This window comes from Anolis sagrei, chromosome 4 (genome assembly GCF_037176765.1).
Source record: "Anolis sagrei isolate rAnoSag1 chromosome 4, rAnoSag1.mat, whole genome shotgun sequence".
Lineage (NCBI taxonomy): Eukaryota > Metazoa > Chordata > Lepidosauria > Squamata > Dactyloidae > Anolis > Anolis sagrei.
The window spans coordinates 240,944,416-240,958,281 of NC_090024.1; the positions used below are offsets into that span (position 1 = coordinate 240,944,416).

General features: G+C 45.2%; 1 protein-coding gene across 1 annotated transcript in view; it reads right to left on the reverse strand.

The window, feature by feature from the left end:
• The window catches only part of ANGPT4 (angiopoietin 4), a 49,789-nt gene extending 38,142 nt beyond the window's left edge, over positions 1–11,647 (reverse strand). The window contains exon 1 of the mRNA XM_060771872.2: positions 11,083–11,647. Within this exon, the coding sequence (XP_060627855.2) occupies positions 11,083–11,415 (333 nt within the window). The 5' untranslated portion in view covers positions 11,416–11,647. The remainder of the gene's footprint in view (positions 1–11,082) is intronic.
• Between the last annotated feature and the right edge of the window lie 2,219 nt (positions 11,648–13,866).

Genomic DNA, 13,866 nt, shown 5'->3' on the forward strand with positions numbered 1-13,866 from the left:
TTGCAGTCAGCAAGTTCAGCAGCTCAGCAGTTTAACCCCCTACACCTCCAGAAAACTATTTTTCAGTTTTTGAAGGCTATGTGCAGCCTACAAGTTCCATATTATCTATCTTGTTATGAGTACAAAAAAGCAGGGAATGTTGTGTGCATGTTAAAAAGTGCAGGGAAGCTGATAATTCAGAAACAGCTTGTCCTTACTTAATCAAGGGACCCTGGCAGGCTAGAGCCTGTGAGTTGTTTCTGTTGCTATAAATAAATGTAGAGTAAAAGAAAAGAAAGCTGGTAATTCAGAAATAGTTTGTAACTCTGATTTATCTTCTTGTGTGCTGCTTTGAGACCAACTTTTGCAGAAGGAAGATGGATAAACATAAGGGAGGGAAGGAATACAACTAGATGAGATTAAACCATACAAAAACACCATTGAAATAGAAAATTAAAGAGCAATACATTTATAGAATTAGCCGCCCCCCCCCCCCCCCCCATGGTAGCACAGTGGGTTAAACCCTTGTGCCGGCAGGACTGAAGACCGATAGGTTGGAGGTTCAAATCCAGGGAGAGTGTGGATGAGCTCCCTCTGTCAGCTCCAGCTCGGCATGTGGGGACTTGAGAGAAGCCTCGCTCAAGGATGGTAAAACATCATAACATCCGGGCATCCCCTGGCCAACGTCCTTGCGGACTGCCAATTCTCTCACACCAGAAGTGACTTCAAGTTTCTCAAGTCGCTCCTGACATAGAAAGAAAAATAAACCATTTCCTCCTATCTAAATGGGATCTTTTTTGCCTCCAATTTTTGTGTAGAGGAGGTATAATCCTTTTTTATACCTTTCCCAGGGAAAGCTCGGATGTGGTACCATGCAGTGGAAGGCTTCTTTCATGTCCCCGCATGGGAAGCTGGAGCTGACAGTTGGGAGCTCACCCCACAAAAATTATAGAATGGGCACCACAATAGAAGAGAGATATTGACAAGCTGGAATGTGTCCAGAGGAGGGCGACTAAAGTGATCAAGGGTCTGGAGGACAAACCCTATGAGGAGCGGCTTAAGAAGCTGGGCATGTTTAGCCTGAAGAAGAGAAGAATGAGAGGAGATATGATAGCCATGTATAAATATGTGAGAGGAAGCCACAGGGAGGAGGGAGCAAGCTTGTTTGCTGCTTCCATGGAGACTAGGATAAGTAACAATGGCTTCAAACTTACTTTACTTACTGACTTAGGCGATCCCTCGTTGGACGAGTAAGATGGTCTTCCTTGATGACTATTTTTGTGGGTTTGTAGGTGGCTGTGGAGCCCTATTCTTGGCCCGCATCTTCTCCCACAGTGAAGGCATTGGTTTCCAGGTGGAAGGCGGTCCCAGTCGGGGTTGGCTTGACGCATCTTCCTCCTGGCACATTTCACTCTTTCACCCTCCACTCGTGCCTCCTCAAATTCTGCAGCACTGCTGGTCACAGCTGACCTCCAGCTGGAGCGCTCAAGGGCCAGGGCTTCCCAATTCTCAGTGTCTATGCCAGAGTTTTTAAGGTTGGCTTTGAGGCCATCTTTAAATCTCTTTTCCTGTCCACCAACATTCCGTTTTCTGTTCTTAAGTTCAGAGTAGAGCCACTGCTTTGGGAGACCGTGGTCAGGCATCTGGACAACTCCGGTCCAGCGGAGTTGATGGCTTCAAACTACAAGAAAGGAGATTCCATCTGAACATGAGGAAGAACTTCCTGACTGTGAGAGCCGTTCAGCAGTGGAACTCTCTGCCCCAGAGTGTGGTGGAGGCTCCTTCTTTGAAAGCTTTTAAACAGAGGCTGGATGGCCATCTGTCAGGGGTGATTTGAATGCAATATTCCTGCTTCTTGGCAGAATGGGGTTGGACTGGATGGCCCATGAGGTCTCTTCCAACTCTTTGATTCTATGATTCTATGATTCTATCATAACATCCAGGCATCCCCTGGGCAACGTCCCTGCAGACTGACAATTCTCTCACACCAGAAGTGACTTCAAGTTTCTCAAGTTGCTTCTGACACAGAAAGAAAACAAAACCATTTCCTCTTATCTAAATGGGATTTCTTTTGCCTCCAACTTTTGGGTGAAGAAGGCATAATCCTTTTTTATACCTTGCCCAGGGAAAGCCCAGATGTGGTACCATCCGGTGGAAGGCTTCTCTCATGTCCCTGCATGGGAAGCTGGAGCTGACAGATGGGAGCTCACCCCACAAAAATTATAGAATTCAAACTTTTTAAAATATTCATTAAAATATATGTGATAAATTCCTAAAAGCCTGTTAGAATAGGAAAGTTTTTGCTTGCCAGCAGAAAGAGAGCAAGGAGGGAGACCTCTGAGTGTGCATCTACACAGCAGAGTGAAACCAGTTTGGCACTGATTTAACTGCCATGATGATTGAATACCATGAATCCTGCCAAATCAGAGGGCACGAACGTACATTTATATTTCAGCCCATTTTAAACCCGAATTGGTTTCTGCAAAGCCCCGTATCACCGACTTTGCAGACTTCTAAAGGAACCCTAGTGGGATCTGGCAAAAATAATGTTACTTCCCCAAAGAGCATTTGGGAAAGCATTTGCTTTCCCAAATCCCCCCTTTCCTTCTGACCCTTGTCCTACAGTGTGGCTCTTCCAAGGCAGGATTGTTTTGCATAAATCCAGCTGGAACCACTTACCGGGACCTGTTTTCTTTGGATTCAGGTCCTGAAAAAACAAGAGAGAAGCATGGTATGATTGGGGTGAGGGGGAGAGGAGAAGGCAGGCCACGAAAGAGTGTTATTGCTTAGCCAAAAATATAACCAGGATACTAAATAAAAAAACTTTAAAAACTATTTGATTTGCCTTCAAAGCCCATCATTTAGGAGGAAAGAAGTGCCTCTGAGCATGTGCAAAGTGCTCCCACCACCAAGGAGTAAAAGGTCTAAGGTTCCATCTATACTGCCATATAATGCAGTTTCATATCTGCATTGAACGGCGTGATGTGACAATGTGGATGAGCCTGAAGATAAAGGAGGAAAGTTGGTGAAGTTGGGACATTTGAAAAGTAGCTGGAAAAATGGGAAGGCCAAGGATTAGAATCATAGAATCATAGAATCAAAGAGTTGGAAGAGACCTCATGGGCCATCCAGTCCAACCCCCTGCCAAGAAGCAGGAATACTGCATTCAAATCACCCCTGACAGATGGCCATCCAGCCCCTGTTTAAAAGTTTCCAAAGAAGGATTAATTAGGATTGACCTTGCCAAATTGGATCAGTTGGAGGGTAGGGTATCATTCCCAGACCTTAGTTTCGGGAGTAAAGTGTGGAGACCAAGAGATGGCTTCTGGTAATGTCACAAGAGGTGGTTTCTGTAAGTCAGTCTACACTGTATCATGAATGTGGACAACTGAAACATTCACACCTAGCTCCAGCAGGCAAGAGTCCTTTGTCCCACCCTAGTCAGTCCACAGATATATGAACCCTTTTTCCTAGTTCCAGCAGACCTCACTACCTCTGAGGATGCTTGCCATAGATGCAGGCGAAACATCAGGAGAGAATGCCTCTAGAACATGGTCATATAGCCCGAAAACACCTTGCCAAATTGGATCAGTTGGAGGGTAGGGTATCATCCCCAGACCTTAGTTTTGAGAGTAAAAAGTGGAAATCTAAGGGCTGAGAATGGCGGTCAATAAGTGCATCTAATAAATAAATAATAATAAATAATAAATAATCTAGAGATGGCTTCTGGTAATGTTACAAGAGGTGGTTTTCTGTAAGTCAATCTACACTGTATCATGAATGCGGACAGTTGAAACATTCACACCTAGCTCCAGCAGGCAAGAGTCCTTTGTCCCACCCTGGTCAGTCCACAGATATATGAACCCTTTTCCTAGTTCCAGTAGACCTCACTACCTCTGAGGATGCTTGCCATAGATGCAGGCGAAACGTCAGGAGAGAATGCCTCTAGACCATGGCCATATAGCCCGAAAAAACCTACAACAACCCAGTTTGATATCACTTTAGCTGTCATGGCTCAAGGTTATGTAAGTTGTGCTTTGGTGACGCACCAGCAGTCTTTTCTACTTCATCACACTGTTAAAGGCTCCTCCTTAAACTACAAACCCCAGAATTCTGCAGGTGGCAGTAACCGGATTTAAAGTAGATTCTAGTATAATGAAGTCCATTATTAGGCAGAGAAACTTTAAAGACCTTTGGAAACTACAGCTCTCATGATGGAAGAAGAAAAAGAGTATGACTATGTCCTGCCTTCCATTCCTTTTCAGAAGGGGAGGAGACATGCAGAGCAAACACCAGGAATTTAGCTGCTCTAAACCACTGAGATGTGAAGAAAAAGAGACAGACGATGATGATGATTGATGATGATAATAATAGACACTTGGGAAGTGTCTGATGTGTGATCCAATACAACAGCCAGCAGAGTGATCTCGTTTGCTGTGGACTCATCTTGTTGTGTTTCTAATAATAATAATAATAATAATAATAATAATAATAATAATAATTTGAAGACTCTGCAAGGAAGCAGATGAAACAATAGATCCCATCCTCAGCTGCTGCAAGAAGATCGCGCAGACAGATTACAAGCAGAGGCACAACACCATTGCTCAGATGATTCATTGGAACTTTTGCCACGAATCCCATCTGCCTGCGACAAAGAACTGGTGGGATCACAAGCCGGAAAAAAGTTACAGTGAATGAACACATCAAACTCCTCTGGGACTTCCGAATTCAGACAGACAGGGTTTTGGAGCACAATACTCCTGACCTCACGATCGTGTTAAAAAACAAAGTATGGATTGTCAATCCCCGGTGACAGCAGGCTTGAAGAGAAACAACTAGAAAAGCCGACACAGTACGAGGATTTAAAGATCGAACTGCAAAGACTGTGGCACAAATCAGTCAAAGTAGTCTCAGTGGTGATCGGCACACTGGGTGCAGTGCCCAAAGACCTTGGCCTGCACTTAAACACAATCGGCGCTGACAAAATTACCATCTGCCAGCTGCAGAAGGCCACCTTACTGGGACCTGTATGCATTATTTGTCAATACATCACACAGTCCTAGACACTTGGGAAGTGTCCAATGTGTGATCCAGTTCAACAGCCAGCAGAGTGTCTGCTGTGGATGCATCTTGTGTTTTAAATAATAATAATAATAATAATAATAATAATAATAATAATAATAAATTATTTATATACCACTCTGTCTCCCCTAGGGGACTCAGGGCAGTTTCAAAATAGCAAAACACCAACATACATAGTATGCAAAACATAAGCATAGTATGCAAAACATAAGCACCTCACTACCTCTGAGGATGCTTGCCATAGATGCAGGCGAAACGTCAGGAGAGAATGCCTCTAGACCATGGCCATACAGCCCGAAAAAACCTACAACAACCCAGTGATTCCGGCCATGAAAGCCTTTGACAATTCATTAAGCATAGAATTATTTATTGCGCTTTGCTTTTCTGTTTTGATTGATAAACCAAAGCATCCCACAACATTAAAAGGTAAAGGTAAAGGTTTTCCCCTGACATTAAGTCCAGTCGTGTCCGACTCTGGGGGTTGGTGCTTATCTCCATTTCTAAGCCAAAGAGCCGGCGTTGTCCATAGACACCTCCAAGGTCATGTGGCCGGCATGACTGCATGGAGCGCCATTACCTTCCCGCTGGAGCAGTACCTATTGATCTACTCATATTTGCATGTTTTCGAACTGCTAGGTTGGCAGAATCTGGGGCTAACAGCAGGAGCTCACCCCGCTCTCAAGATTTGAACCTGCAACCTTTCGATCAGCAAGTTCAGCAGCTCAGCAGTTTAACCCACTTAAAACAATACAATTAAAAACCTGCAAAATCAGATCAGGAGCTGCATATCAAAATTGAGATTCCCACCTCCGAAGATTGTTTGACCAATGTTTACAAAGGAGAGTGATGATGGAAAGGCATTGAGGAGAGTATATTTATAAGAAGAATCATATTTAATATTTCTCTGTCTATTTCAGATTCTTCCCCCTCCTTTGTCCCTTCCCCAACTCCAAAGTAAAAACAATCAGACATCCGCTTCTGGTGACAGGCCTGCCAAACCCCCCTGGGAACCTAAATGTCCATGAGCCCCGGAAGGAAGACGGGTTTTCGAAAAGGAAGCCAAGATTTAGGAACATGCTTGGGAAACCACATCCTCTGACCCCCGTGCCCTGTTCCAGTCCCAAATGCAGAGGGGACAGTGGGGATAGTGGGAATGAAAGGCGGGTTGATGGGGAAGGGACACATTATTCACATATACACTTCCTTCCAGGATGCTAGTTAATGATGGTAACATTTGAAAAATGTTTTGCTCCTGGTTTGAAACTGTTTCTTTTTTCCTGTTTAGTTGTGTAATACTTACTTTGAAAGTAGTTGTTACACTCCAGAAACTTTGTGTTTGTGGCTGCCGCAAACTAGGTCGAATTGGTTGAGACTCGTTGAGATATCCATTGAAAAACTATAGCAAATTGTGTTGCAGGATGTCGCACAAAACAAAGGTTTTGCAGGTTAATAAAGGTTTTCTATGTGTTTTTAATGATATATCCAATTAGGAAAAGATATTTGTAATCCAGGAACAAAAATTTTCCCCCAGGCACTGCCAAACCATCAAATGCTAATCAAATGCTATCATATCTCCTCTCAGCCTTCTCTTCTCCAGGCTAAACATGCCCAGCTCCTTAAGCCACTCCTCGGAGAACAAGCCCTATGAGGAGCGGCTTAAGGAGCTGGGCATGTTTAGCCTGAAGAAGAGAAGGCTGAGAGGAGATATGATAGCCATGTATAAATATGTGAGAGGAAGCCACAGGGAGGAGGGAGCAAGCTTGTTTTCTGCTTCCCTGGAGACTAGGATGCGGAAGAATGGCTTCAAACTACAAGAAAGGAGGTTCCATCTGAACATGAGGAAGAACTTCCTGACTGTGAGAGCCGTACAGCAGTGGAACTCTCTGCCCTGGAGTGTGGTGGAGGCTCCTTCTTTGGAAGCTTTTCAACAGAGGCTGGATGGCCATCTGTCAGGGGTGATATGAATGCAATATTCCTGCTTCTTGGCAGGGGGTTGGACTGGATGGCCCATGAGGTCTCTTCCAACTCTTTGATTCTATGATTCTATAAGGTGGTCAGTTGAAACATTCACACCTAGCTCCAGCAGACAAGAGTCCTTTGTCCCACCCCGGTCATTCCACAGATATATAAACCCATTTTCCTACTTCCAACAGACCTCACTACCTCTGACGATGCTTGCCATAGATGCAGGCAAAACGTCAGGAGAAAATGCCTCTAGAACATGGCCGTATAACCCAGAAAAACCTACAACAACACATTGTTACATAATGTTTTTCAGCATTATAATACAACTATAAGTTGGACAGGATCCCAAGGACCATCTAGTCCAACCCTCTGCTCATGGAGATGTATACCAGAGGAGTGGCTATGCAAAATCTAGTCAATATCCTCTCCCCTTCCTGTTCAGATTTGGAAAGGACACTTCTGATTAATCCTCTCTCGTCCCATGCTTCTCAATTGCTTTTAAAATGTCCCAGTTTCTCTCACCGCCTCCAACTTTCCCCTTTTGGTCTCACCTTGTTTTGATAGTTGCAAAACATGTTTATAGTGTAAAGATTATTGGCATGCAATAACCTCAGCAAAGGACGAGGAGAGGAAGCAAGTGGGATCTTACACTTCCCAGCAGACTCATAGAATCATAGATTCGGAAAAGACCTCATGGGCCATCCAGTCCAATTATTATACTAACAGTCCAAAGGACATCAGAAGCTTTTGGTCTGCCTAAGCTTCACAGGAGAGAAGATTAAGACAGTTTGTAAGCAGCAATTTATAATCCATCGCTTTGCATCAGAGGATTCCAGGAAAGATTAATGCAACTAGCAAAATCTCCTTTTGTAATGTATTGTTTTAAGTTATCTTATGATAGTCCCTGGTGGAGTTAACCCTTTATTCATCCTGTTTTCAGTAAACTCATTTTGGTTATCTTTTCATCTTGCCTAAAGTGCCTCCGTTTGTTAAGGGTCTTTATCTTAACAGAAGGTATCAGAAAGTAAAGCAAGACATTATAGTTTTCCCAAAGGCTCGGGCATGCCATCCCAGCATAGTATCAAGAATGAGGGAAATCATATACCCATTCTCTTCTGCTTTGGTCAGACCTCACCTGGAATAACCCTGTGTCCAGTTCTGGGCAAAGCACTTCAAGAAGGATATCAGCAAACGGGAAGTTGTCCAGAGAGGGGAAACCAAAATGGTCAAAGGTTGGAATAACATGAATTTTTGTGGGTAGTGGCTTAGGGACCTGGGTATGCTTAGCCTTTGCCACTAACCCTCGCAAAAGTAGAAGGAATACTTCAATGTCTACAGGACAAGGTGAATTTGTTAATTATGTTGGATGTAGAATCATAGAATCAAAGAGTTGGAAGAGACCTCATGGGCCATCCAGTCCAACCCCTTGCCAAGAAGCAGGAATATTGCATTGTTATTGTTTTTGCTCAACTTTAAATGAAGAATCATAGAGAACCAGAGAACTATAGGGCCACTTGCACTATAGTTCTGTTTGTTGCAGGAAATCGTGCAGATGAAGCCTCCTTGGCACATGGCCATCCATCCTCTAGTCCAAACTCTCCCACAAAGAAGAACTTATCACCTTCTGAGATACGCAATCTGCTCTTACCATCAGGACATTCCTTCTATGCTAGTCATCTTATACAGTTGTCCATCACATTTGTGGTTATGACTTCTGCAGATTTGAGCGTTCACAAATTCCATTAAAATGTTATCTCAGAATCTCTACATTCTCTAGTGTCACCATTTCATCTGACCATCCTGGAAAACCTAGAGATTTCCAGTGAGAGAGGTTTCTTGGAAATTCTATGCCCTCTGGAACAATGTTATGGTTAGATTCCACCACATGTCAATCACAGAGTTAGCCTGGAATAACTAGACATTGCTCAGGAGATGCTCTCACAGATAAAAAAATAATAATGACAATTTATTTATTTGGTTTTTTTCATGTCAGGAATGACTTGAGAAACTGCAAGGTGCTTCTAGTGTGAGAGAATTGGCTGTCTGCAAGGACGCTCCCCAGGGAATGTCTGGATTTTTTTACCATCCTGTAGGAGGCTTCTCTCATGTCCCCACATGGGGAGCTGGAGCTAACAGATGGGAGCTCACCTCACTCCCCAGATTTCACTTTCCTAGGGATCCTGAGTTCTGAACTTCAGTGAATGTGGAGGGTTTACTATAATTCAAAAACTGAGACTGAAAGAGAAATGCTCACTCCAGGTGTGAAAAGATCCTCTTTTGTTTTCTATATTACTCCCTTTTTTCAGAGCTCAGCACTTGACCCCGGATATACCGGACTATACAGGTAATTCCTCCCTTATCTAGAAGTCTAAAAAAACTCCAAAACCCTAAACATTTTCCTGCCAACTACCTGCTTCGGAGGGAGTGGCTTTATTTCGTACATTTCTACCCTGCCCTTCTCCCCATAAGGGGACTCAGGGTGGCTTTAGCACTCATCCTTAATGATGCAACCTTGGGATGCTTCCTTATTTCTTTGGTTTCCAGGTCAAACTCTTACTGACCTATCACTTGGATTAGCATTCAGTGAAAAGTCAAGGCCAATAGTGGATGGTCCCGGGAACCATTCCCCAAATACCTGGGCATGCATGAGAACCAAGCCATCGGAGGGATTGTGTTATGTTGTCATGGGTCTAGCTTGGTGGTGGTGCTGAAGCCAAAGGGGATGTCTTGCCTGAATGTTGACCAAGTTGACAGAGATTGGAATCTGCTCAGCAGTAATGAGCCAACGCACCAATCACCTCTTCTGTCACTCCAGTGCTGTGCAGTGCAGCTGGAGTGGGAAGATAATGTGACCAACTCCTGGGGAGGCAAGTAGAGAGAGTTCGTAGCCTGTCCCCAAATGTCCACATGCTTTTCTATCTTGACACCATCACACATCAGCCAGCAAGCCAACACCTTAAATCTGTGTTTCTCAACCTGTAGATTCCCAGGTATTTTGGCTTACAACTCCCAGAAACCCCAGCCAGTTTACCAGGTGTTAGGATTTCTGGGAGTTGAAGGCCAAAACATCTGGAGACCCACAGGGCGAGAACCTGTCTTAAATCAAGAAATAGCTTTCTAAGATCTACAGAGATACTCGCAGTAACACCTCAGCAAGTAAGAGTCCAGAAGTGGCAGGCTAAAATCTGGAACCTTAAGCCATGGCTGATACCGAATGAGAGACTGCCTCCTGGGTGCCCAGAAGACTGGGCAACTTGGAAGGTGCTGAACAGACTGCACTGTTTTAGTGTGGTGAGATGTGCTTTGCACTGGGCATGCGTACTCAGCAGCAGAGTAGCAAAGAGCAAGGGCAGATGTTTTCACTGTCTCTGGTTGTGATCCCCAGGTTGTACCATTATTTCAAGGTTTTATATACTGACCTTCTCACCTTCAAAGAGGGATTCACAACATGTGTTAACATACAAAGAATATACAATAACAACACAATGCCACTACCAGTCAGTTTCCTAAGATTGACAGACATACTTGGAGGAACATCTCAGCAAGCGAGAGTCCAAATGTGACAGGTTAAAACCCAGAACCTCAATCAGTGGATGAGCAACTCCCTCCTGGGCACAAAGAAAACTGGGCAACCTGGAAGGCGCTAAACAGACTGAGCTCTGGTACCACAAGATGCAGAGCCAACCTTAAGAAATGGGGGCACAAAGTGGAGTTCACGACATGCGAGTGTGGAGAGGAGCAAACCACAAACCACTTATTACAATGAGCCCTGACATATGCACAATGGAGGACCTTCTTGCAGCAACACCAGAGGCACTCCAAGTGGTCAGCTACTGGTCAAAGGACATTTAGTATAAAGCCAAGTTTTTTAAACTTTGTGTTTTTAAAATACATTACAACTATACCCTCGGTTTACTTTTGAGACGATAAATACCATCACAACACAATATATGTATCTCTCCTCGGATGTCTGTCTGTGTGCATATCACAAGATGGTGCCCTGTGGAGCATTCCTTCCAGGTGGACCATTGGTAACCTGGCCATGGCCTCACTTACCTTCAGCAGCCACTGGGTGTTGTTTTCCAAGACCCGCTCAAGCTGCTGGTATCGCTGGGCAGACTGGTCCTCCTCATCGCTCCTCAGCAAGGGTCCGGCCGGTGAATCCCGCTGCAGGATGTTGGGGTTGAAGGTGTCCCCTGGGCGCTGCTGGTGGCAGGGCAGAGGGTCAACCTCTGGCAGGACAAAAGTGTAGCTGCAGCGCCCCTGCTGCACACGGTGGGAGCGGCGACGGAGACCGCTCTCCAGTGCCCTCCTCTGGCTGCCCTCTGCCCAGAAGACCGCCAGCAGGGAGCCAAAGGCCCAAATGTGGGGGGTGCCCATCTTCCACATAGTTGCAGTGGCAACTGCAAACACCCAGTCCTTGGGAAGGCTTTGCCTTAGTTCCTCCTGATGCGCAGAAGTGGTTAGAGCCCCCTTTCACCGTTCTGTATTCTTCTCCTCCTGTTCTAGATGCCCCCTTAAAGCCGCCAATGCTCTTTCTTTTATCATCCTTACTGGCTGCAGCAGCAATATTGGCCAGCCTCACCAAGAGAGAGAGGGAGAGAGAGGGAAACGGGGGGAAATCCAGATGAGTTTGATGCTCGACTCCCCACCCCCACTGGTGCAGCTCATATTTCAAATGGGATGTTTTACACACACTCACACAGGCTCCAAAGCCAAGAACTTTATTTTCAGGCTCTTACGCAGATTTCTGCATCATTCCATGGTCCGCTGCAAATGCCACCATGCCAGGGGTGGGCTGCAATTTCTGGGGATCGAAAGCCCACTTTAGAAAGAAATCTCTGCATGCCACACTTGTTATCTTTGTAGGGCAAATAATGCTCATCCCAGAGGTTTTCAAAAGCATAAAGAAATTGGGATATATATGTGTGTGTGGGGGGGGGGGGATTCCAGGGATCTGGGGGTCACAGGGCAGCCAGTCAATTATATTACATTTCTAACAGAACAAAGCAAACAGAGAAAACACAAAATGTGTGAGTTTGGTAGTTGATTAAATGTCCTTTGACCAGTATCTGGCCACTTGGAGTGCTTCTGGTGTTGCTGCAAGAAGGTTCTCCATTGTGCATGTGGCTGGTCTCAGGTTGCATTGCAGCAAGTGGTCTGTGGTTTGCTCCTCTCTGCACTCGCATGTCGTGGATTCCACTTTGTGGCCCCATTTCTGAAGGTTGGCTCTTCATCTCGTGGTGCCAGAGCGCAGTCTGTTCAGCGCCTTCCAAGTCGCCCAGTCCTCTGTGTGCCCAGGAGGGAGTCTCTCATTTGGTATCAGCCATTGGTTGGGGTTCTGGGTTTGAGCCTGCCACTTTTGGACTCTCGCTTGTTGAGGCGTTCCAGCGAGTGTCTCTGTAGATCTAAGAAAACTATGTCTTGATTTAAGTCATTGACGTGCTTGCTGATACCCAAACAGGGGATGAGCTGGAGATGTCTCTGCCTTGGTCCTTTCACTATTGGCTGCCACTTCCCGGCGGATGTCAGGTGATGCGATACCGGCTAGACAATGTAATTTCTCCAGTGGTGTAGGGTGCAGACACCCCGTGATAATGCGGCATGTCTCATTAAGAGCCACTGTTTTAGTGTGTCACAGTTTTAGGGTCACAGTTGAAAACCATGAAGACCCCATATGTCCCAAGGCTTACATGTTTCCTATACAATGCGAATATTTTATATGCATTTTCCAAGGAGCTCCCAGTGGCACAATGGGTTAAACCCTTGTGCCAACAGGACTGCTGACCAAAAGGTTGGCAGTTCAAATCTGGGGAGCAGGGTGAGCTCCCGTCGATCAGCTCCAGCTTCTGGCTTCCCATGTAGTGACATGAGAGAAGCCTCCTACAGAATGATAAAACATCAGGGCGTTCCCTGGGCAACGTCCTTGCAGACACCCAATTCTCTCACACCAGAAATGACTTGTTTGGGGTTGAATGTTTGGAGCAGGCATGGTAGCTGAAAATTCCCATGCATCCTTCCATTTCTTTTTCTTGGATGCTATGCAGCAGAACAAGCCCAAGCTGTGGCCCTCCAAAATATTCCTCCTCACACCTGGAATATTGTGTCCAATTCTGGGCACCACAATTCAAGAGAGATATTGACAAGCTGGAATGTGTCCAGAAGAGGGCGACTAAAATACCATAATCAAGGGTCTGGAGAACAAGCCCTGTGAGGAGCGGCTTAAGGAGCAGGGCATGTTTAGCCTGAAGAAGAGAAGGCTGAGAGGGGATATGATAGCCATGTATAAATATGTGAGAGGAAGCCACAGGGAGGAGGGAGCACGCTTGGTTTCTGCTTCCCTGGAGACTAGGACGCAATGGACAATGGCTTCAAACTACAAGAGAGGAGATTCCATCTGAACATGAGGAAGAACTTCCTGACTGTGAGAGCCATTCCGCAGTGGAACTCTCTGCCCCGGATTGTGGTGGAGGCTCCTTCTTTGGAAGCTTTTAAACAGAGGCTGGATGGCCATCTGTCAGGGGTGATTTGAATGCAATATTCCTGCTTCTTGGCAGAATGGGGTTGGACTGGATGACCCATGAGGTCTCTTCCAACTATTTGATTCTAGGATTCTATGAAAAAAAGGCATTTTGTTGGAATTCCCTGCAATAGACAGAGCACCCAAAGCCCCTTTGTTCTAATCCATGTTTACAGCTCTTGACATGGGAATGATTCATCTTCTTCTATTCCAAACTTTAAAGGACCTCTCTGGGCCCTTCCACATAACTATGTAATCCAGAATATCAAGGCAGATAATTCATGATATCTGCTTTGAACTGGATTATCTGAGTCCACACT